The sequence below is a fragment of the Neltuma alba genome, unplaced genomic scaffold (assembly GCF_004799145.2).
Source record: "Neltuma alba isolate B1F8T4 unplaced genomic scaffold, ASM479914v2 tig00012871_pilon, whole genome shotgun sequence".
Lineage (NCBI taxonomy): Eukaryota > Viridiplantae > Streptophyta > Magnoliopsida > Fabales > Fabaceae > Neltuma > Neltuma alba.
This window is the reverse complement of record NW_021637250.1, coordinates 326,678-352,379: the sequence shown is the minus strand read 5'-3', so window position 1 is coordinate 352,379 and position 25,702 is coordinate 326,678. Positions and strand designations below refer to the sequence as shown.

Below are 25,702 nucleotides of genomic sequence, written 5' to 3'. Positions count from 1 at the left end.
AGAAGGAGGGGTGATCTCACAGGTCTTGTGGATTTATTTGATAATGACCTTGAGCATGAAGTTCCAATGGAATTGTTCAGATGCGTTTCAAGTTTTAGCCAACAGTTGGGCAAAACTGCTTCTTCTATATTTTATGAATCACTTCTGAGTAGCCCAGCTATCTCTTCTGAAGATATTATTCATTGTATAATGAAGATTCTGGAAACTGGATATGGTTCCTTGGCTCCAGCTGTCCATGCGTCTATTCCTGGGAATGATATTGTTCTGGAGAAGGAGCTTGCAGATCGCAGAAATCTGAGGAGACTTTCTATTGACATGTTCTTGTCTCTTCAAGGGTTGTACAAGAAGGCTGCATCATGGGGCAGGATTTTGAATGTAATTGAGGGTTTTCTGAAATTTTTGGTTCCACATAAAACTGTAAATAACTCCGATTCAGAAAAATCATCAAATGTCAATTCCTCCGTTGTAGTCCATGCTACTTATCAGATTGCAAATGTTATGTTTGAGTCTGCCTGGGACTTTCTTCTATTTCTAAGCTATCTAGTGGACATCAGTGGGCAGGTCAGTGTAAAAGTGTTTTTGCTTTTGTTACTGATGTTGCTGCTTGAAAAATTTATTGCTCCCTCTTTGGCTGGTGTTTTCCCTAGTGTTTTTTCTTGCCAACGTCTCTAGGCATCAAATGGTACTTGTAAAATTTATTTAAAATAACAACTTATGTTGGCCAAGTTGCACAATAGTTTTTATCGCATATGTAGCAAGCTGCTATGAATTTCTTTGTGAACTTAGATTGTTGCGCCACCTCTTTCTGATATTATTTTTTTTGCTTTTGCAGATCCACATGTCACATCATGATATAACCAGAATACAAATTGAGTTAATTCCTATGCTTCAAGAAACTATTTTTGAGTGGCTAGTTATCATCTTCTTTGCTATCACGCCATCTGCACCACCTGTGATTGAGGATTTTAATTATAAACTCTCTTCATTACAAATTGGTAGGTTTTATTATGTATCTTCTTCTGATTACCATTACAAATTGGTAGGTTTTATTATGTATCTTTCTTCTAATTACCTACCCCTTTAGCGAGTTTAGATATGGCAAAATTGGATTTAGCTGTGTGAAGAATGCAGGCTTGCATGTCTGGCTTTCTTCCCTTAGAGAAAAAAAAATTGACGGCTTTCATAAGGCTTACCATATATTTGTGCCAGTCTTTTAAAAGAAAAATAAGTCTTAATGAATTAGACTCTGGGCTCTTGAGAAATACATAGTCTAGGTTAAGTTATCAGACAAAAGCCCTGTGGTACCAGGTCTTACTGTATTAAGCTTTTTAACATTTCGATGCATCGAACTATTTGACGAATTGGGTAAAACTAGCATTTTTTGGCACATAGGTATGCTGTTGTACAACATGTCCAATTACCAAATGTAACTTTTGAAAAGGATGAAGGCCTTGCATTATAATTCCGCATTGGGACAAAATGCATCATACTAGAATATTTTAGTCCTTACTCTGTTGGAATTCTTTAGTTATACCCGATTCTGACTACCCTTGTGAATGTCAGTGTCAAAAAGCAAGTCCCATAGATTTGACTTACATGTCACAGTGTATTCAATTATATTTGTCATTAAATCCATTCAAATGAATGAGTCAATACAGCTGGTTTTATCAACCAATCTTTAATAATGCAGAAAAGTGCTTTTGTTCAGTGATTAGAACTTCTCAAACTTGCATTTTTATACACTTGGAGATTATATAATTGAAAACACGCATTTACTGCTAATATAGTGTTAATCATTCTATTTATGATGCAGACAATAACATGGGAAAACGGTCATGGAATGATAAGCTTGGAAGATGTGATTCCACACTGGCTTTTATCTTCTTCTTGAATGCTAGTTCATCAAAAGATGGTAACCAGCTTCCTTCAGAATACTTTTCAAATGTGCAGGGCATTGTTGTCAAGGTTAGAGACTTCGTCAGTTGGATAATCTATGGTCAGACTGGAGGAATTTCTACCTTCTTGAGCCGTTCAATTGATCTCTCCTTTATCCTTTTCAAGCATGGGCAGTATGGTGCTGCTGAGGTTATTTTCTTTCCTTTTTCTTTTTTCTCTGGAGCGACAATTCAATCCTCTTTTATATTCCTTACTCTGAGTCCTTTTTATTTTTATTTTTTTGGGGTTAACCTACTCCTGAGTTGCCTTGACTAAAATTATCTATATCTTAAACATTTCAACAGCAATTGCTTATGATGGCGGAGGCTCATTTGCAAAAGGAGAAAACATCCCAAAGTATTCAAGAAGCTGATGGTGGATGGTGCATACGACAGCATCTTCTAGGCTGTGCCCTTCTTGCACAGGTGCAGTGTGGATTGCATGGCACTCTGAAAGAGAAAAAGGTCTCTGATGCTGTTCGCTGTTTCTTCAGGTAAAATAATTTGAACAAACTATACTTCTTCTTTTTTTTCTCATTCAGTGTATTATGTGGTCTTGCATTGATATGGAGAACTAATTTTTTATGTATAAAACTTTGGTCCTATTTCTGGGTTCCAATGAAAAGATGAGTTTTTTTTTTATTTTATTTGCTCAATGCCACGGACTGGAGTCCTCCATGCGAAATGTATTTAGTGGGAAGTGATGAATTGTTTGGCTCCTATAGATCCCCACGTTGGATAGTATGGAGTGCAAGTGGGCTAGAAAGTTTAGAGGCTCTGCCGTCTTGAAAAGTTTGTCTTTTGGGAAAGATTTACTGTAGACTATGAACACATACACTTCAATGAACTCTCTCCAAGTCTGGTCCATTTTTAATTAGCATTTTGAGCCTCTGTTGACCAAGTGATTTTAGAAGTTGCTTAATTTGACTTGTCTCAGAAGACCTCGTGATGTGAATCAATCATAGCAGGGATATCAATTGATATGTGCTAGGACAAATTAGAGGAAAGGGATGAAGAGTGAGTGAAGGGGATTGGCGCTAGCAGTGATTCAATCAATGACAACTCTGAAACCTTCTGTACATTGCAGTGCATATAAATAGTAGCTAAATAATCACAATTTTTCTTTTAACTATATGACTTCATAAAAACTCATAGACCAAGTCATAAGAGTATAATTAAACACATCAATTAAACTATTTACTGGTATTGACTAATTGAATTTCTTAATACATGATAAAATAACTATATAATCCCTTTACTTTGTCAACAGCATTCTTCTGATATTTAAAATCAATTAAATGAAGTGATTGATATTTTATCTGCGGTTCGAAATTGAACATATGAATCAGTCTTAAGGAACATTTAGCTATTTGAATACAATGAAAACAAATACTAAAACAAGAGTCATCTGTATAAGCCGAAAGCCCACTTGTAACCCAAGTGAAGGGATGGAATGGGGACTTAAGCAGATAAGAGTGGTCTACATCAAGAAATCTTTTGAAAGTAGCAAGGGCCTAGCTTCTACAAGCTATTGAATGATATTGATAGCTCTACCATATTAATGTTTTTGTACAGGGTTTTAGTTGTGTCTTTTATTTTATAGATTTTTCTTGATGTTCCTGGTGTGACTTGCGATCCGACAAGTTAAAAAATTTTCAATTCAATTCAGGTCTCCATATGGGAATGGTGCATCAGAGGCTTTGCAGAGTTTGCCTCATGACATAGGATTGCCATGTCTTAATTTTGGTGGGTACATTTAGGCCTAAACTGCAATAATCTGAAACATACAAGCAATCTCAGGTCTTAGTTGCATCTTTTTCTGACCCTTTCTCTTGTTCTTATACAGGTGGTTGTGCATCGACTGCTGAGTGGAAGCTTTATTACTATCAGTGGGCGATGCAATTATTTGAACAATATAATATTAATGAAGGTGCCTGCCAGTTTGCTCTTGCTGCACTCGAACAAGTTGATGAAGCTCTTTGTATAAAAGATGAAACGCACATGACAGACTCGACTGATGAATCAGCAACAGTCATCAAGGGACGGCTGTGGTCAAATGTCTTCAAATTTGCCTTAGATCTTGGCCGCTATTTTGATGCATATTGTGCAATAATTTCAAATCCGGATGAGGAGAGCAAATACATCTGCTTGCGACGTTTTGTCATTGTCCTTTATGAGCAAGGTGCCATCAAGGTTGGTTACTTGTGAAGAATTTTTCAGACTCCACTTCTTTATCTGCTTGAGACATCTAATCATTGTTTTTGAACAAGGTGCTATCAAGTTTGGTTACACATGGAGAGTTTTTCAGATTTTACTTTTCAATCAGTTTCTATGTTTTATGGCCATTTCATCAAAGAAAGGATCACAGAATCTTCAAATTGTGACTACTGGTATTAGGTTGAAAGTGATTGGGAGATTGAATATTTGGGTGTAAATGTGTTCATGTGCGCACAAGTGTGCAGGGGTGTGCGTTTGTGTGTGAAGGTCCCAATTATGTGCAGCTGTTCTTTCTATTTGGTTCCAGATCAAACTATTAAATCTGTTGAATTTGTTTTTATGACCTTTTTTTCTGGTTTCTAAGAGAAGTAGCTTGAATGATATTGTCCTAGGCTTAATATGCCAAAAAATTGTAACTTTTGCTTAATTATTCTACACGAGTTTTTCTTATTTTTTGGAAAGTTTTGTGGATAGTTCACATGCTTCAACTAGAATTTTCATGCCCTTCTAATATTCATTTTGTATTTGTAGATTCTTTGCAGTAATAAGCTTCCCCTTGCTGGTTTAATGGAGAAGGTAGAGCAGGAGCTTGCTTGGAAGGTGTTGACCTTGACTGAGTAGGTTCAGTGCTGTAAAAATTATAGTTTCTTTTGAGTTAACGTTTAGAAATTTTGCTGTGGATGTAGGCTGAAAGATCAGATATATCTGCAAAGCCAAACTTGTACAAGTTGCTTTATACATTTCAAATGCATCAACATAATTGGCGCAGGGCAGCGAATTACATGTACTTATATTCAGCTCGCTTGAAAACTGAAGTGTCTCTAAAAGATTACCAGGGTTCTTCATTGATATTGCAAGAGAGGCTGAATGCACTCTCTGCTGCTATTAATGCCTTGCATCTTGTTCATCCAGCACATGCCTGGATTGATCCACCAGCCGAAGGAAGTGGTCTTATGAGCGAACAGTATCCGAGTAAGAAAGCTAGGAGAACTGTAGATATAGATTGTAAGTAGTACAGTTCCTGAGATCAATGCTGCTATTTACTTAAGTTTACATGATTTATATCAAGTCTTTGAATTTTCCTATGTATTTTTAGTGGAATAAAAGGGACTAGGAGGGACAAAGAAAGGTTTCTCGTGCTATTTCACTACTGGATATTATTCATAATTTGCCATTTCGCCTTCATACTGTTTTGAGATCATAATGTTGTTATGCAGTATCGGCTGAAAGTGATGCTGAGCATCAATGCTGGACATCTTCTATTGATATTGAAAAACTTGAACATGAGTTTGTGCTAACATCGGCAGAATATATGCTGTCGCTGGTAAATGTTAAGTGGACATATACTGGTAACTCTCATTTGCTCATTCTCTCTGGAAATTCTTGTGAAACATCTGTCCATTTTTGGGTGATTGATATATAGTTTTGCTAGAATTGGTTTTGTTCTATACAATTTTTAGTCTTTGTTTCTCTTTTTCTTTTGAAGGTAAAGAAGGGGCACTGTCAGATTTGGCTGATCTCCTTGTCCAAAACAATTTATGTGATATGGCCTTCACAATTCTTCTCAGATTTTTCAAGGGCTCGGGATTGAAGAGGTTTGCATCCAACACTTGAATTGCAGTTGTTTGTGACTAGTTATTTGTTGATATTTTATTTATTTATTTATTTATTTATTGGTAATCTGTTTATGGTATCCTTACATGCGTGACTGGGACTCTCTTTAGGGAGCTTGAAAGAGTTTTCGCTTCTATATCTTTGAGATGCTGTCTTGATAAAGTAGAATCCACTTGGATTGAGTAAGTTGTTACACTCGACATTCTTTTTCTTATCGTTTTCATTATGCATTGATGAATATGTTTACCCTATATTGTGTTCAATCTGATAGCTTCTTTTTAATATTATTTTTGTTCATAATTTGGTATTTGGTACATGTGCAAAGTTTTTACTAGACTATTTTCATTTTATGACTTGCATAACTTATGAATTTTTAATGATTACAGACCCCACAGTAATTTGTTGACATCATCCAAGCTTGAAATGGTTGTCCATGGTTCACCTCGTACAGTTTCTACAACCGCACAACCTGACAGGAATAGCCATTGGGCAACTCTGGAGCTTTACCTTGTTAGTATCTTCTGCAAGTTATAATGGTCTCAATCAGTTGGTCAGCTTGGGGGAAGATAGGAAAATATTTCATGGGAAACTTCTGTCAAGCATATCTTATGCACTGTACTTAGGACTGGACTAAACAAACATGGAACTGGTCATTATCGAACCAATCAAAAAACTTATGAAACGGGACAAAAATCAGAAAGCTGACTGGGTTGCGTTTGACCAATTCAGACTTCTTTTAATATGTTTTTGTTATAGAGTTATATTTAGGATGATAATGTTTTCTTCCTGCATTCTAATGATCTTTTCAGTTGCATAATATTTTATTATATAAATACAATTGGTTCCAGTATGGTGAAACTAGTGGCTTGACCAATTCAATAACTAGTTGGGCTTTAAAAATGACCTTGTGGTTTCCAATCAATCATCAAAACTGCTTCTGTTCTTGCTTACAGATATAGCTCTCCCTGATTGACTCTTACTGTTCCCAAATTGCAGGGAAAATATTGTGAATTTCATGGAAGACTACCTGTTATTGTTGCTGAAACTCTTCTTCGTGCAGATGCTCAGATTGATTTGCCTCGTTGGCTGGTTCAATTGTTTAAGGTAATAATCTTGGCTGAAGTTGCAGTTTTCAAGGGCTGTTCATTCATGCACGATTTGAGTGCCTATTTGAAACAAAATTGGGCTCCTCAAAACAAAATTAGATTATTTCCAAATTTGAAACTATCTGGAATGCACCACTTGAATCTTTCTACTTGGTTTGGTTTGTGGCTTATAGGTGAAGACAAATACCTACAAATTCTTCATAAAAGTCCCATTGGTTTATGTTCGTTAATAAGCTGAAGTCAAATTCATTTTTATCCTCTTTTTTCCGGTTGAATCTACTTTACGAGTCCCCTTTTTGGGGTTCATATCTATTTTCTTTGAGGCTGATTGGCTCTCTTTTAAATTGCAGCTATTTTGTTGGAAATTAAATAAGAAATTTCAAAGTGAAATTCTTCTACAATTCTGACTTCAGATATTACTTACACCCTTCTCTGTTTCTCTATATGATGCCCATCTTGCTTCAGCATCTTCGTGATGAGGGGTAATCTTTGCTGGTTCATCTTATAACAGTGTTTTGTATTGCCGGTCTGATATTGTTTACATGAGTTATGGCAGGAGGGTCAAAGAGAGAAGATGTGGGGAATGGCTGGTCGAGAATCAAATCCTGCATCTTTATTTCAACTTTATGTTAACTATGGTCGATTTACAGAAGCTACTAATCTGTTGCTGGAGTTCTTAGAATCATTTGCATCGATGGTAATTTATTTCTTGATGTTGTGGACTGAATTGATCGTTTTCATTCTGATATATGCATACTGGTATCATTTCCTAGTTTAGGAAATAAGAGTGGTTAATTTGTAACCAAATTTTCCATTTTAATATATTTTTGCTTGACGTAATTTTTTGCCAAGTCCTGGCACTTGATGACATGTAAAGTTAACGTTTCTTTTCTCAGACAACCTTTTTGCGTCATTTGAACTTTGCTAACGATTGTAACCTTATTTGTGGACTCTGCTTAAAATATTGGGCTCTATATTATAAGGATCTGCATTTATAATTTACTTGGGGGTAATTTACAAATGACCACTGGATGATGGGTGATTTATAAATACCGTGCATTAGATATAGGCAGTGTATGTTCGAGATGCAAGTAGTTGTAGTAACATTTCCCTATTTGTTTTATCAACCTTCTGCAGAGACCAGCAGATATAATCAGACGGAAAAAACCATTCGCAGTTTGGTTCCCATACACAACAATTGAGCGACTACTGTATCAACTTGAGGAGTTGATTAAAGCGGGTCACATGGTAGATCAGTGTGACAAGCTTAAGAAGATGTTACATGGTTCTTTGCATAATCACCTCAAGTTGGTATGTTTAACAGCTATTTGAATTCAATTTTTATTCCGCCTGTACTGGAAGTTTCCATCAGCGAGTGTATCTGGTTTTCAGTTAAAGGAGGACTCGAATGATGCTATTTCTGTAGCTTGTTGATTGGTGGTCCGCTATACCCAGCTAGAGATCTGTTGCTACCGTAGAGTACCTGCTATACTAACAAGTATATCTATTCATTCCTTTCTCCTTTCTCTCTAGTTATGGAGTATTTGCTCTATCATCTAACCAGTTTTTTTTTTATTCATTGAATTTTTTGGATAATGTATCTAACCAGGTAAATCAGAGTTTTCTTATATTTGCATGATTATCATTACAAAGCTTCGGGAGGAAACAGTAAAATTTTGGGGGTGGAATGGACAGGACTATGCGTAAGGGATCACTCAGGCCGGATCACTCTAGCCAGAATATCCGTTCACTATAAAGGACCAAATCACGGCTGCTGCTGCATCTTGTCAGCATTTGGAGACGGAATAATGAATGGACATTTGCGTTCTCAACGCCTGTATTTGTATATTCATTTCCGCAGACCGGTTATTCAAATGGAATCTTGTGTAGAGACGCCTGATTGATGTGGAAACAGTGACTGTGTAGGCACGATTGGATTCCAGCAGATAAAAATCCAGCCCATGGAAGATCCTGCCCCACGATATGGACAACGACTTTAGACTTGTCAGAGCCGACTTTGGAGAGTGAAAATATTTTGATTCGTTGGCTTGTGCCATGGCGTATACTATTTTACAGGGAAAAGCACCAGAAACCGGATGGATGTAAATATTATCATGCGTCTGAGCCTGAGTTTTCAATTTACGCTCTTATCGCGGTACTTTTCAGCATTTCTTCTCTCTCTCGGAGCTTACGCATGATGAAAAATTTTAATGGAATCTTGAGGTCAGGATGGATAAAAATAGTAATTAAAAAGACGAGAATGCCCCTTAAAATTCGTTTATCACTGTTATGACTGATGGACTCGAAAACGTCCCATGGACGGAAAGAAGTTAGGTCAGATATGGCCTGCATGGAGACCGGAAGCATCGGCTCTTTTCTGAGACTCAACCCTGCTTAAAATGTAGGTTTCTATAAAAACCTTGTGTTGCAAACTTTGAAAGTCATAAAGCCTATTAAAACCTAGGCAAATGTACACTTTAGGCCTACATATTTTAATATAAACAAAGTTCTAAAAACAATTAATTAGGTCTTGCAAACTTTTAGGCTAGGCCTTAAATCTTAAAAGGCCTCTTAAAAAGGCCTCAGGTCAGGCTTATTTACTACAAAGGCAATCAGGCCTGGTTGTAGGCCCTGCTCATCCTTGCATATCATCGCTGATTAGTCCTTCACCTGTCTCGAACCAAGTAGAACCCGACTTGAGCAAACATCATTACCGTTGCACCGTGCCGTCGCTTGGTAGTGATCGCCGTTAGAGTCATCACATGGTGGAGCTCACCGTTGAACACCATCAACAGTTTTCTAGCAAGCACTGAGGAAGGGTGCAGTGGAGCTGGTTTCCAAATCTGAGCGGAAGAACGCCCTCCGTCTATTGAAGAGGGCTAGGATGAAGAATGGAGCCACTGAATCCAATCGCGGTGTTTGGATTGCTTAAGAAGTAATTTTAAGAATCACATTTTTACAAATCAAAATAAATTCCTCTACATATTTACCTTGTACACTGTAAAAACACTTTCAAAATTATAATTTTGTTTCTACCCAATACTTCCTAAATCTGTGACGTACATTTGTGACAAGGATGCAAGGAGAAGGGGTTAGACGAAGGTTGAAGTAGCCATGATGGATGGCCTTGGAAATGCGAAAAAAGATAGAGGATATTTTGCCAGCAAAATTATGAGAGGAAAATGTGGATTTTTCATTGGCCTGCTGCTGACAGGATTGACGAATACTAAGTAATCCCCTTTTTTCATTTCAAGAAGTTAAAAATAGCTAACCAAGCAACAAAAGACAGCTAATAGATATCCATCAATAAAAAGGAAAACCAAGCACTACTTAAATAAAAATCCTAACGAATTGATCTCTAATGAAGGAAGAACTACTTTCTACTGGGTCACTCCCAAAATAAGCTGCACCTGGAAATGTATTGACAGGAATTGAATCTAAAAGCTAAGCTTACTCCGTTGAAAGGGATTGATTTTGTTGAACTAGTTGGAGCGGGGAGAGTAAACATCACATCTCCCATGAACAAAGAAACCTCAGCCTCAACAAAAATCGTTAATAAACCAAATCACATAGACATAAGCTTTGGGCCATTATCTGGCATGCCCATCCCTGCAGCTAATTCGGCATCAAGTTGAGTATGTGGTGCAGGTCCCATCATTTGTTTTACACTGCATACAGAATACGTCGTGTTAAAATAAATACCCAACTGCCCATCAAAACTTATATACCTTTGATGGGAATAGCTTTAAGTCTAGCAATGGTCGCAGCTGACATTGTCATTCATCGCACTACGATAATTGGAAAAAAATGACTTCTAACAAATTCATTAGGCATGAAGCATGAGAGCAAAATACCAAACTGAAGCGGAACTGCTGACATTTAAGACCCAAATTCATAAATGGCTAATGGTGGATAAAGCATATTACATTGGTACTAGAACCTATTGAATCAGCCTCAACAGCCTGTGCAAGATATTGCCTCGTATAATTTTTTCCCCAACAATTGAACAGCATGATGCAAAAGATAGCAGTTCATGCAACTTTTATTTGCCACATAATACCTAAAATGGATAGCTTCAAAGCAGAAGTAGCCTCAAAATTTAAAAGAAGCACTACAACATAAGCATATGTTCATCAAATATTAAACAAATAGGGAGGAAAAAGCTAAAAAGGGAATGAGCAACAAAGGGAACAAACGTCGCCTACCGTTTCTTGTGCCGTTTGGTCCTAAAATGCTCATCCCTCACGGCCACATTGGAGAAGTATCGACTGCAGACCCATGAATTCGAAAACTGTTATCGATTCAGTGATTATAACTAGTAGCGTTTTAGCTTTGCTTCAAGAAGCCATCGAGGAAAAACAAAAAAAGAAAAAAAAAATTAGGCAATGAAGAGCAAGATTACTCGCAGTGAAGGCAGTAAAACTGGCCCATCCCAGGTAAATCTTCATCTAAAGGTAATCGCTGCTTCTCTTCATTCGGCATCTTCAGCTCATCATAAACCATATCATCTCGTGTCCCAATAACCAGTCAAGAATCACAATCAAACTAAATAATACAGAATCAGAGAAGAAACCAGAGTCGAAGGGAAATCGAAGATAAGTAAGAAAATCACAAAAAAGGCGTGATTGACATAATTAATTAAGAAGGATATCCTTGTGGAGGAATTTGGTGCGACGAGCCGTCTTGTGAGAATACCTTCGCTTCTTTACGCTTCTATGTGGACATTTTCCACCCATGATTATCTATTCTACCTGTGCTCACGGATGTCTAATCGTTCGGTTGAGTTCTGGCTCGCGTTCCGCTGAAATATAGTTAGGGTTTTGTCTTCCTACACTGAAGCGGCAGATGAAAGCATGAAACAGGGTCAAGTAGCTGGGACTTTTCCCTATTTGACTTACCAAGGCAGTGTCCTTTTTTTCAGTAATAAAAATTAAGATTAATACAAATTTTAATTTTTTAAATTTGTTTTCATTTTAGTTTTGATGCCCTTATACCATGTTTGGATGGAAAGAAAATAAAAAAAGAAGGAAAACCAAGAAAAAAATGAGGAGAGAAGTGGTTTTTCTCCTGTTTAGATTGGAAAAGAAAAATAGGAAGAAAGAAAATAAGGTGTGTTCTATAGCCTATTTTCTTCCCAACTTTTCTCTCTATATAGAGAGAAAATAAGAAAAAAACATATTTTTCCTATCTACACTTACATATGTTTTTTTAGAAAAATAATACCTATTTGTTTTTTTTATTTTTCACTTTATTTATTATTATCAAGTCTTTTTTCTATGTTTCCTTGATTGAAAAATAAAATAACTAAAACTGAAAAAACCCTTCTAAAATAAACTGAAAGAAAAAACAAGTAGAGTTGTTGTTTTGGTTTTCTAGCATTACATTACACAAAATGTTTTTTTTACAAAATTATTTGATATTAAAATATAATAACATGATAATATATCTTTATCAAATAATTTGATTTTAAATTATATGATTATGTTAATGTAAATATGGTTTTTCATTATGATATTTAATTTGATTTTAATCAAGATATATTCTGCTATAACAGAAAGGGTATTTTAGTTATTCATATATTTATTTATTTTTTTCATTTATGTTTTCTCTTATCCATCCAAACATAAAAGATGATAATATTTTCCTTCTAATTTTCTTCTCTTCATTTTCTCTCGTCTCATTTTCTTTCCTCTCAACTTTTCTTCCCATCCAAACAGAGGGTTAAGTTTTAAATTGTAAGTTTTGGTCTTTTAAATTTCTTTTCATTTAAAACATTGGTCTCTATAATAGTATAATCTAATAAAATTTAGACTATCTTACCTTTAGAAGGATCAAAACCTATGATTTGAAACTCAAGAAATCCAAACCAAAATAAAAATAAATTTGAGACGCATCCCCCCTCCTCAGCTGGATCACCCTTGATAAAATATTCCTTGATTTTCGTAAGGAATAAATACATACTTTCTTAAGAAGAATAAGTAAACATTAGTTATCAATTTTACATATATAATATATAGAAAATTTTTCAATAATATCATTAATTAGGAAAATTAACCAAATTAACTAATTTGCTAATCAGATTATACCTCTCCTATTTAATGAGAACATATCTGAAAATTATAATAAATACTTAAATAAGAAGATAATTAATTTTTTATATATAGGAACAAAACTACACTCAAAATTCTTTTGTAAATAGGAACAGAGCGGATATATAGTTCAAATAATTTATGTAAAATAAAACAATACTTCCCATGTTTTGAATATAAAACTTATTTTATAGTGTTTACACTATAGACTGGATTTTATATTTACAACCGAAAGGAGTAACACATATCATAGATTTTTAAAAAAAAATAAATCATTTAAGGGTTAAGAGTCAAAAATACCTATGAAGTTTGGCCAAAAATTCACTCAACACCATAAACTTTTTTTGGGTTCAAATCTACCCATCAAAATTTAAAAAAAAGTAAATAATACCAATACTGTTAACGTCTGTTTTTTTAGCCGTAGGACCCATGCTTTTTTTAATGAAATTATTAAAATACCCCCAATCAAAACAAATAATTAAGGATAAAAAATACTCATAAACTTTTGACCTTAACTTTTTTTCATTGGGTTATTTTTGGTATTTTCATTTTAAAAACGTGGGTCCCACAGCTTAAATATTATAGCGAGCCACCATAACGAAAATAACAGACCATAATAAACAACAAAGACGAAAGGAAAATGCACGACTGAGAAAATTAAATCATTAAATTTGACAAATAAGACAGATGTGAATAAGTGTGAATTAAAATAAATCTACATCTAGAATCTCGTAAATATGCTTTGACAGAATCGTGAAAGATGCAAATCATGGCAGGACAATGCGCTCGAACGATATTATCTACGCAAACATATGCTAACTAAGAAATTATTTTAAAATTCAGGAATATAAAATTTTCAATACGATAATGATAATGTTTGAGCTTTAAGAAATTAATTAATAATATTATTATTAGTCTAACCCAATAATATTCCAGTATTCAAAGAGTTCAATGAGATTGTATATCTATTCAAAAATATATACAGGTTAACAAGTACGGAATAGTGGGAAAATTGAAGTCAAATGAATAAAGTTACAATGCGTATTAACAATACACATAAAAGTCCTCAAATTCTAATTAATTTAGATCATCAAGTTTAACCTCGTACTGTTCACCGGTAGCGAGGATTTTGACACCAACCATACCCCTTTGCCACTCAGAACTTCCCACTAATACCAGCCGCTGAGCATTTATTCGGCTTGCTCGCTTGAAAACCCTACGGGAGAAAATAAATTCCAGATGAGAAAATTGATTCACTTACAGTGAAAGCTACCTTAGAAAAACAAGATTAAACCTATGAGTAGCACAAATTTTGTACCATTTAAGTGGTTTATTCTCCAAAACCAAGTCAACGCTCTGCCCTTTATCTCTGAGAATCCTAGCAACCGTAGCAGCAGCTCCTTGAAGATCACCGTCCAGGGCGCACACGATGTTCCCTACTTGCAGGCTGAGCTCAGGTAGAAGACCCTTCTCTCTAAGCAACTTTAATATAAACCCAACCATCACCATCACCCGGAAAAAAAAAAAAAAGTGTAGTCAGGCAGAAGCAAAAGCAGACAGTTAACAGCAAAGACTGAACAAGTCAAAAAAAAAAAAAAAGGATTTAGGATCAATATAGCGGAACATGGTCAAACAAAGAACAAAAAGAAAGAATTGCATAACTAGTAAGCTAACAAGAAACAAAATATAGACACTTAGACGTAGAAATAAATCAAACTATAATATTAAATGAATTGTGAAGAAAGAAGTCAAGAATAAAAATAAAGAGCTTTCTGAGGTGCCCTTTGTTTTAGAAAATAAACTGCATCAATAAATTATTCAGTTCTATGCATTGTTTCAACATGACTAGTCCTAAACTTAAAAAGGGCGTTAGGAGATTCAGCCAGGAAAAATTTATTAGAATGCATGTGATGGTTCCTACTTATTCTGTTCACAGGTGGAAACATAGAAACTCACTTCCACTATGACTGCATCACCAAACCCAAAGCCACAAGCAGGAATGTCATCAGCGCCAAAAGTTGAGAATAACCGGTCATATCTTCCCCCACCACAAATAGCTCGCAGCTTTCCTTCTCTGTCAAAGCCCTACAAATGAAGATTTGGTCATTTTAAAGGGCAAAAATATCAGTCCTTTTCTACAGCAACTGAAAATTAACAGAATCAACACAATCAACATGAGTATGTTCTTGTATTTCTGCTACGGATTTTTTTTGGGGGGGGGGTGTAGGACTGCCTCCGGTTAGATTAAAGAAACTAATTTAGTTATTTATAATAAATAGGTACTCCTCCGGTCCTTAATACAGGACCCAATTATTGAGTTGGTTTTGATTCTAAATATAAGACCCATTTCTCATATTTGTCAATTTTCTCTAAATTACCCCTATGGATACTCCCTCAACCATAATCAAGTAGAAGAAGAAGGGGGTATCAAGAAAGATGATTATGGTATTTTAGGAAAACGTGTCACATTTCTTATAATTAACTAACTTACCTAACTTTTTTAATCTAATCAAATTAGTTAAATGGGTCTTATATTAAGGACCGGAGGAGTATTGTTTTTCCTAAAATACCTTTACTAGTCAAGTGTCATTTGATGAAATATTTAACATGTGTGACAAGAACTACCTTGGGAAAAATAAATAAATATGAGAAACAAAGTGGATTAGAATCAACTTAGGACCAAACTAAAAGTCAAATTAGCTCTTATATTAAGGAGCAGAGATAGTAGCGAATATCGCATGTCAACCCAAGAGAGATGCAAATATTCTACTCATGTGCCTATATTGTATGGGCAGGTAAAAACACGCGGTTCCAATCATTTGCCAAATTCCATATATATCGTGACTTTCTGTGCAAACAGACCAAAACAGAAACTAAGGAATATCTCAACATTCAAAGATGTATCTTCTTTCACCTCCTCGTCCCCTAAACCAAACCCCCCCCCCCAGTACACCTGCCGCAGAAATGTCTGTTAACCATTGTACCAGGTTAGCCAACAAGTGCAGGTCACAAACAATTTTTTTCCCCCCGGATAATTCTTCAGTCTTCACAAAATAAGGTTCAACAAGTCATTTGTATAAACTACATCCAACCTCAAACACAATGCCAGTGTAATAAGCAAGGCCACGAACAACTGATGCATCAAATTGAAGCCATTCACGGTAACCAAAATTTTCGGCAAGTGCAAAAAGCTGTTTCAGATCAGCAACTGCTTCCCCAGTGCTTCCAAGTCTCTCTGAACACCAACAATTGTAGATTGCATGTAAGCTACACAGCATGCGTCCTCTAAGACTGGAACTATAAGTTTATGGAAATGCTAAGTGCTTCATGACCCAAGAGGGGAAAAAAGGAACAAGGAGAATTTTCTTTGTCTAATAAGGGGGATACAGGTGTAGCCAATAAAAAAGAAAAATCCAAAGCATGAACCATTCCATATTGCACATCAGTTTCACTCAACACAGAAACACGGTCAAATTCGAGGATAATATGAGAAGAAAAAAATATCCACTAATAATCTTACTGAAGCCATATGTGAAGCACAGAGGATTTCACCCACGTTCTGAACTTCAAATGACAACTCTCAGGCACAAATGGCTATTTAGACATGTCTTGCAACCGGCAATTGCAACAGATTAAAATTAATGCTATGTCTGAGCCCGTAAACAGGAAATCACGAACCTTCCAACTCTGTCAATGACTTTATGGAAAGTACTTCCAACAGCTCCTCAACAGCCTCTTGTGACACACCAGCAGCCTTCAACTCTTTTTTGATCTCATCCAATGGAATTTTCTCTACCTGTTCCCAGTCAGAAATATACCAAATTCTTTCAAAAACCCGAATTTAGATCATATTTGTATATTTAATGCATTCTAAACAAAAGAAAATGCCAGATTATGAAATATCAGTCATTCCAAAAATATTTGAACAACACAAAGGAAACCCAATAATACAACAGCTTAAAACAAAAATTGGTGATTATTAAAAAATAGGGGGAAGGGAAAAAGTGTATATTGGTGGGTGAAATTCTCCAGTGTCTCGTATGTATATAAATGTGGCATCCAAACACTCTCTATGAAGTAATTACTCAAGAATCTTGCCTTGGAAGTAAGAAACACAGGCAACCAATAAAATGAAGTTAGCGTAATAGAATTCTCAAGAAATCTTCAAGACCGTATACTCAAGTTATGCATGAGTATGTTGGAAGAAGAAGTTTGATTGGCCATTTTTTTTACAATGGATATGAAGACAATTTTGTGTTACTTGGAGATTACTTTGGAAGAAGGCAATTTGTTCCGGCATAGAACTTAATTCAAGGAGTGAATTTGCTTGAATTTGTCTCCACTTCCTACTGATGAAAACTTTCGACTATAAAATGTTAAGCTTTCTTGCCCATTGGGATTTTGCAAAGATGAGAGAGAAGAATTATGGTTATTAGAAACCAATGGAAGAAAATAGGGGCTACCATGATGCATTTTGTCACCTGTTTCCTCAAGAACAAACAAGAGCCAGGATGAGCAGAGCACTCTTAAAATGGGAGAAAATTAAATTAAAGAGCAGCTGTACGTATAACTCTAAGATTTAAAATATATATATATATATATTGTGTGCACAACTCACTTTGTCTATGATGACGCAAACCTTGCCAAACAAATTTTCAGGAATGGAGTACCGCTTCAATACTTCTTGTAGAACCTGTGAATCAAGAAGGAAAGACATTCAAAATAATTTCAGCCTCCTGGTTTTCAAGAGGGGAAAAAAAATTGACAGCCCAAGAACTAAACACAGTAAATTGCATATTGTATGTTTTTTCCTGAGCATGCCGGTGAGACAAGAAACATGCAAAAACTGAGGATTACAATGATAATAACAATAACAAGCCTTATCACACTAAATGAGGTTGACTACATAAATTGCACAACACCATTTGTAGTCAATCAACAACCATATCGGTGCAATGAAAACACATCATAAATTATTAATAAAAGACTAATCACATTAATGCATGAAAAGCAGCAGAAAAAATCCTAAGCAACAAGCATATCATGGACTTGCAATTTGGTTTTACAGAACGATATGCTACTGCCAAACACTGCAATGTTGATTTAACATAGCTATGGCAACAGATGACATTCTAGATGAACCTTTAGCCCCAAATCACCATCATTTTAATACAATTAAGACCTGAATTTTCATAATTTTTCAACAAAAAATGCAACACATACAAGTAAGAATTACATGACGCATTCATCACATCATAAGATCATACATCATTACATGTTAACAATTTTCTACAAACAAACATGTGGTAGTATTTCATACGTTTTCCCTGAAATTCAAGCTAACAATACCTCTTGGCTAAACAAACTGCATTTCAGGATTTTTAAAACACCGCATCATATACTGAGTAACATTGATTAATACAAAACCCCACTGTACATAATTCTAGGGGAAAAAAGGAAAAGAAAAGAAATACAACATACAAATAGCACTTTGGAGGGCCTCCAGGCCCATCATTCAGATAAAGAAGGCAGCTCCCCACCTTTCGGCTGGAAACCTTAAATCCAACATCTGATTCTGTGATCCCAATCCGCTTGAACAGAGTGACAATAGAAGATATGAGTTCTGCTTCAGCCTATAACATAAAATGAAGAGACATGGAGTAGAAAAATATACAAAAGATTATGATATAAATAATTTGATTTTGTCTTCATCACCGCCTATTGAGATTAGAAATAATGTTACCCAAACCATGAAAACTCACACAATGAGCATACTAACAAAAATAAGAGGATATCCACCAAACAAGAATTTCATGCCTTCGAAGCAAGGAACATCCAGAAATTTTATCACTTTTGTACCTCAGCTACAAATAGCATGAACTAGTTCATCAGTGTTGTTGTAATGAACAGGGGGGTTAACCAAAAGGACTTATCAAACAAATCAGTTTAGTCAAAAAAAAAAAATTAATTATAAAAGGATGACACCCAAATGCCAGGATTTCATACAAATAATAAATAGTGAAACACTTAAGGAGGCAGTACAGTCCGTTACTGCAGAAAGTATTATAGCTCCAGCACATACCATAACCTCAGGAACACCAATAATGTCCATATTCCATTGGTAGTGCTCCCGACGACGACCCCTAGTCATTCTTTCATACCGCCAACATTGTCCTACAGTAAACCACTTCAGCGGGAGGGACACAGATTTTCTGGAAAAACAATATCACAATTTGACATGTACAATTAAAGATAGAAAGAAATTATATTGGTTCGACTGAAAACCTATCATGAGAAAATTAAGAAGAATTTTCATACCCTTTCTGTATTATTAGCCTTGCCAACGAAGGAGTTAGTTCAGGCCTCAATGCAACACGACGATTACCCCGATCTTCAAAACAATAAAGCTGCAGAAATGAAGTTTTAAGACTTTTTTTTTTCACATTCTTCTATTATTTTCCCATGTTTTGTCCGTCATGATCAGAAAAAGACACAGTCAAGCCAGTAAATAAAGTCGACATATTGATTGCTTATCTTTCAATATCCCAAGGCATTCCATGGCCCTATCACTACGACATATTAGTTACTCATGGAACCAGATGATGAAACGGTACAACCAGTACACAAGGTATATGCATGGTTGTCATTTCATACGATTAATTGTCCGCAAGTGGTGAGGCAATATAAAGCACAGGGCAACAAAGAAATTACTATCAACATCATGGTCATTTACCAAATATCTAGCAATCAAAAGTGACTCGGACTCTGAAAATCAATTACCATTAGCAAATAATCACAGCTTTATCAATTTTTATCACAGCAAATAGAACTCAGAAGATATGATTGTAAGATCTTGACATTTAAGTTGTGATGTTGACAACCCTATACTGTTTTCTCCCCCCTAAAAAAGTCTTCGATGTTGCTGGAGCAGCTGATTTGATATTATCTAGATTGCCACATCTGAAATCCTTCTAAGCTAACAAAAATACAAAATCTCTCATGGAAGTAATTTAAAATGCACAAACAGCGGATAACACTATGACCCTCGTATCAGAAGAATGTCATCCTCCAATGACCACTTCGAGTACCCTACAGCCACTTTGTAAAATCAAAAGAATGAGCCAATAGCACAAAGTCCACAATGATTGAAGCCACCATAAGCAAAGCTGGCTACCCTATGGAGGATTGCTCGCCTCATATCGTCTGCGTATCACTATAACACATAGATTTTGAACCTAAGATTAAAGGATGGAATAATCACACAAGAAACCATAGTATACAATGCACATTATATATCTTTTATACGGGCAGTAGCATATATCCTCATTAAGAAGGCATAATAGCGACCTGGTCTTTAATCTCCTCCCCTGCCTTCCTAGTGAACAACGCCTCTGACTCAAGCACCGGAAAATCAACCTCCTCGAACCCATACAGCCTTGAAACCTAGAGGTCACGGTAAAGCAACAAGCCGCGGGTGAAAAAGAATCCAATCAATAATCAACCATAATATGGATGCTCACATGTTAAACAATTCTAAACTTTTTCACCTCTTTGAAATTGTTGAAAAGCCAGCTGCGCAGGCGCATATCTTCGGGCGGGAAATCCCGCGTCCCCTTAGGAGGATTCACGTCGATTTTCTGCACATCTCCAGTAAGTGGACCCGGAGATAACGCACCTGACCTGCCGCCGCCACTCGTATTATCACTCGCAGACTCGGCTTGAGTCGCTTGTGACAGGGCACAGTGTAGTCTAGTCGTCGGCGAAAATGGAGACCGGCGGATGGAGAATCTGCAAGTGCAATTGAACGAAAGGGATGGAGATGACAATTGATGGCTGAAGGAATAAAATAATGGTTTAAAGTATAAATTGAAGTGCGGTTGGAGGACAAGGAACGAGGATGGAAGTGGAGTTGCAGGCATGGCAATGGTGATAGCGTCACTCTTGCTGCCTGCAATTCTGGTTTTGCTTGCTTGTGACGACGCGGGATAAAAGTTCGGATTTCGCGGGCTGGATTGCCCGTGGCCTTAGAGTTAGACCCATGAGAAAAAAATTTTTCCCCTTTTAGATTGCCAGCATCCCATTGAGCTGTTTCGTCATTGGACCTTAACAAGATTGTTTCCCTCCTGAGAGACGTTCAATTTATCGTAGGCCCATGCCATTGACAGATAAACGCTACAGAAGGCCCATGGGCCTCGTATTCACTTTTTTATTTTGCGAGACGAAGAAGTATTATCCAAAAAAAAATGGAGAATACGGGATATAAATTCTTTTTTTTAGAGATAACGAAGTTTTTTGTCGTTTAAATTTATGTTCGTTATATATTAATTTGGTCCTTGAAATTTAATCTTCATCAATTGAGACTTTAAAGTCTTATAAGCATGAACAACTAGTCTTTATGGTTTGAAAATATATATTTTTATCACGAATGTACTGCAACCTTTAGATTAATGATGACAATCTCTTCAGAAATTTTAGAAGATGTTATTGATCTAATAAGATCAAATAAAAATTTAAAAGAGTGTGTAGAGCTTTAAGAATTTGATCGATAAAAACTAAATTTTAAGGACTAAATTGATAATTGAGCCAGATTTAATGATCAATTGATCTGATTATCCTATGTTTTTTTTTTTAAATTAAAATTCCCGTCCCTGTAGAATCCTGAATAAGCGTAGATTTTTTTTTTTAATATTCTACTCCTCCGGTCCTAATTATAAGACCCAATTGACTTTTTTGAGGAGATTAAGGAAATAAGTTAAGTTGGTTATTTATAATAAATAAGTGTTGTCATTCCTAAAATATCCTTACTAATTAAGTATATTGGCTAAAACTATCATTATTAGAAGGATTATCTTGGAAAAAAATGCATAAATATAAGAGACAAAATGGATTGGGTCTTATAATTAGGACCAAATAAAAAGTCAAATTGGATCTTATAATAAAAACCGGAGGAGTACTTTTTATTACCAGGTTAATGGCAAAAGAGAGAGTCGTTAAGAGAGCAGAAGACATAATAAGGGCGTTGTAATAAAATACCATTTGAAATGGTTTAAATTATTTAATATTTTTTATATGTGCGCATTTTGAGGGCATATATTTTGAAATGGAAGGAAGGAGCATATGTTAGTATCTGTTTTGGACACCGAGACGCCAACCAATAAGTAGTGCCTCCAGTATTTAATATAAGATTTTATTTGATTTTTTATCTTGATTTTAAATATAAGGTCCCAATTCATTTTGTCTTTTATATTTATGTATTTCTTTTCAAAATAATCCTTCTAACAATAATAGTCATAGCCAATACACTTAATTAGCAAAGATATTTTAGAAAAGACAATACATATTTATTACAAATAACGAACTTAATTTATTTTTTTAATCTCCTCAAATTAATCAATTAGTTTTTATAATTAGAACCGGAGGTAATACTAAAAAAATGCAGTACTGGTATACGCATACGGTGGTTATTATTATTTATTTGAATATCCGGTGGTTATTATTATTAATGGGTTATTTTCTGCCAGGAACGGGCAATTCCTAACTGCACCTACAACCCGAAGAGACAAGACAAATAATCAAGTCGCACAATGCACATGGTTTCAGTGGACTAGCACGTTCACATTTTGAGTGGAACTTGGGTCCCCTCTCGTCATCGACCACTTAGGGTGTGTTTGGATAAAACTAAACCGTGGTTTAAAAAAGTGATTCTGAAAAATAGATTATGGGGAGAATAGATTCTGTGAAGAATAGATTTTATAAAAAAGCGATTCTGAAAAGTGAGAGTATTTGGATAATTGTTATCAGAAGCACTTTTTATATATACAAATTACTAAAAAAAAGACATAAGTTAATATGATAATTACAGAAAAAATAGATTTTATGATATATTTTAATTTGAAGGAATAAAATTGTTAATAATATATTTTTTACCAACATAATTAATAATACATAAGATAATATAATTAATAATTAATTAATATGTATATATATTTATAAAATATAAGATTAAATATGTTTATAAAAAAATATGTTTATAAAAAAAATAACAAGATGCATATCCTATAGGCTCTCACACTCTCTCTTTTTTCTCCAAAAGCAAAAAAATTTTGCTTTTTTCAAAACCATGATTTTGGTTTTTGGGTGAGTGTTTGAGTGATTTATTCCCCAAACCATGGTTTGGGGTGTTACCCAAACACACCCTTAATTTCCTCCATTCGTTATCACGCCTTCTCAAATTTTATTCAATTCGTTGGTTTTTTTTTTTAAAATCAGTTTTCCATAGGTTTTGGTCACTACTAGAGCCAAAATGCACGTTCTGGTTCACAATTATTGACGCGCCGATGAATTATGGGGAAGAATAAAAGTGGGGGGAAAAAATAAAACGCCATAATATCAGTCTTTTAATTTCGCATCTATCATATCTAGAAAAATGCCATTAAAAAAGTGACGATATGTAACAGCCATAGCAATATCAGTCTACGTGGAGATTTACGTCCGAAGTCTCATTGGCTCAAGATAACTCTCAGAGCTTTAAAACGTCTATAAAAATATTTATATTATGTACAAATAAAATTTATTCATTGATAATAGATTTTTTTTTTTTTGCAAAAATCTAAAAAAAAACCCTTAAAATATAAGAAATTTTAGATTGGGTCCTGAAATTTTGTAAATGACGGAAATGGTCAATGATCCAATCTGTCATTTGTAAAATCAAAAAGAATTGATAACTTTGCCACATTTGTATTCATTCACTACAATAATTTAAAGAATCACTATAAGGATTTGGACGTTACTTAGATCTGTGTAGAGAATAACTACGCACTTTTTCATAGTCAGGTGCCTTGTTATTAACTACAATTAATCATGTAATCACTAGAACTGTATAAACGTTGCCTAGATTCGTGTAAAGAATAACTATTCACTTTTTCATAGTCAGGTACCTTATTGTTAACTACAACTAATAATATAATCACTAGAATAATGTAAACATTACCTAGATTTGTTTAAAGAATAACTACTCATTTTTGCTTAGCGAGGGCAAAATTGTCAATTCTTTTTAATTTTACAAATGACAAATTGGGTCATGACCCTTTCTGTTATTTACAAAATTCCATGACCCAATTTAAAATTTTTTATATTTCAAGGGCTTTTTTTAGAAATTTTTTTTTTTGGTTATCCAAATTCACACCGCTCACCGCTGTATGCATAAAATCGTATGCTTTGTCAGGACGGGGAAGTACCGTCCTTTTCAGCGCGGAAGACAATGCCATGTAAGGGCGTCATTCAAATTGTGAGCTGTACGCAATTACTACTTTCGGTCCTAATTATAAAAGCCAGTTGACTGATTTGAAGAAATTAAGAAAGTAAGTTGAGTTAGTTATTTGTCCTAAATAGGTGTTGTCTTTCTTAAAATATCCTTGCTAATCAAGTGTATGGACTAGAACTATTATTGTTAGAAGGACTAATTTGGAAAAAATGTATAAATATGAGAAACAAAGTGGATTGGGGTCTTATATTTAAGACCAAAATAAAAGTCAAACAGAGTCTTATATTAAGGACCGGAGGTAGTAATTAATATCGGTACGTTTTAAATAATTTTATATTCTCATGTTCAGAGCACTTAATAAGAACTCCAACGTAAATACACAAACCAGCAAGCGAAATACGAACCGCATGCGAAGTACACAAAGGAAAGGGGACTCTACTGTTAAAAGATGACCAGCGTAAAAAAAAACACTTAAAACATGTACACTGGACACTTGTTGGGTTTAGGAAGAGGGAAAAGGGAAAGCAAGCCGCGTATTCATCGCAATCTGGAACGTGTGCAGGATAACTTGTTGGAGATGTGGTTTGGTCCATTTGTCACGTGAACACCCTATGATTGGGCCTCTCCAACTGTCCCAGTTCTCAGCATCTTCTCGGTCACTTGCCTTCAGTTTTACACATTTCTAAAGTACCTCCCCACTCCCTACATCTCGTGCGCTAATTCCTCCCAGCAAACTTACTGTTACCCGTCTCTTGTTTTCTAGTACCGTTCAATTTCTTAAATATTCCAAAAGATCCAACTCTATACAAATTAAATATTCCATCAAATAGAAAAGCCTCTTTTGTGCGCGACAACACCGTCTCAACAAAAATACGACGGCTTTGGTTAAAAAAATGAAAACAGATCAGATGTACGTGTGTGTGTGTGATTGTGGTTTTTTGACAGTTCGGTGGATGTCACTGGGCTTTTGAATTCAAAAATGGTATAATGAGGGAGTTCCCTTCAAAACAAGCTACGACTCTGCCAACTCCATGAAGATTTGTCACCTTGTGGGGCTTCCCTTCAACCGGAATCAAAGATCACGAAGCGTCATGAGTGGGTGTTTGGAATTTTCAGCTCGCTGTCAGAGTTGGCTAACGTCATCACTTTCGTTGGATTTGGATTATTCTAGATAAGGTCAAAGATTAAACTATTAAGCCATTTTCTGCGTGCGTGAACCTTGCCCTTCTTCTCACCCGGCCCGATCATTTTGTACATGGCCTGGTAGGTGCCTTTTGTTTTAATTGGTATTTTAATTATATATCTACCAGCTGGGCCGCACTTAATCAGTTCTGATTAGTGCGAGGCTTGTAGGAAAATTTGGCTCTCACTCGCTACTCCGTCGCTTGTCATAATATTCTTTTAACCAAATTATACAGTTTAAAAAAACAGTTAAAATTAGTTAAAAATGATTAATACTACTTCCAATCATAATTATAA

At 35.3% G+C, this 25,702-nt stretch overlaps 3 protein-coding genes across 10 annotated transcripts; 1 reads left to right on the top strand and 2 right to left on the bottom strand.

Moving 5' to 3' along the window:
* Positions 1-15: 15 nt before the first annotated feature.
* On the top strand, positions 16-23,766 carry LOC114732039 (nuclear pore complex protein NUP160). Of its 7 annotated transcripts, none has more exons than XR_003738955.1 (18): positions 16-561; positions 833-995; positions 1,814-2,085; positions 2,241-2,428; positions 3,604-3,680; positions 3,781-4,127; positions 4,683-4,751; positions 4,838-5,156; positions 5,369-5,500; positions 5,638-5,746; positions 5,876-5,947; positions 6,152-6,275; positions 6,762-6,869; positions 7,428-7,568; positions 8,009-8,182; positions 8,264-8,345; positions 8,567-8,989; positions 23,755-23,766. XR_003738955.1 is itself a non-coding variant. In XM_028919312.1 (17 exons), exons 1-16 carry the CDS (start codon positions 67-69, stop codon positions 8,303-8,305), a joined length of 2,832 nt encoding a protein of 943 aa, XP_028775145.1. In that variant the 5' UTR covers positions 16-66; the 3' UTR covers positions 8,306-8,345; positions 8,481-8,539. The 7 variants fall into 7 exon arrangements, 3 of the variants coding, with proteins under 3 accessions (XP_028775145.1, XP_028775147.1, XP_028775144.1); XR_003738956.1 differs by having other exon boundaries at positions 8,264-8,350; XR_003738954.1 differs by having other exon boundaries at positions 8,264-8,480.
* LOC114732043 (zinc finger protein 593) lies at positions 10,041-11,711 on the bottom strand. The gene is made up of 4 exons (XM_028919320.1): positions 11,523-11,711; positions 11,274-11,382; positions 11,077-11,139; positions 10,041-10,539 (listed from the first exon to the last, which is right to left on the bottom strand). The coding sequence occupies exons 1-4, from the start codon at positions 11,605-11,607 to the stop codon at positions 10,437-10,439; spliced, it is 360 nt and encodes a 119-aa protein (XP_028775153.1). The 5' UTR covers positions 11,608-11,711; the 3' UTR covers positions 10,041-10,436.
* On the bottom strand, positions 13,837-20,938 carry LOC114732041 (histidine--tRNA ligase, chloroplastic/mitochondrial). 2 transcript variants are annotated; one of them, XM_028919315.1, is made up of 11 exons: positions 20,508-20,938; positions 20,308-20,403; positions 19,279-19,367; positions 19,043-19,172; positions 18,501-18,593; positions 17,579-17,653; positions 16,639-16,756; positions 16,053-16,195; positions 14,917-15,045; positions 14,279-14,442; positions 13,837-14,176 (listed from the first exon to the last, which is right to left on the bottom strand). In XM_028919315.1, the coding sequence occupies exons 1-11, from the start codon at positions 20,877-20,879 to the stop codon at positions 14,038-14,040; spliced, it is 1,548 nt and encodes a 515-aa protein (XP_028775148.1). In that variant the 5' UTR covers positions 20,880-20,938; the 3' UTR covers positions 13,837-14,037. The 2 variants fall into 2 exon arrangements, with proteins under 2 accessions (XP_028775148.1, XP_028775149.1); XM_028919316.1 differs by having other exon boundaries at positions 14,279-14,400.
* Positions 23,767-25,702: the final 1,936 nt, after the last annotated feature.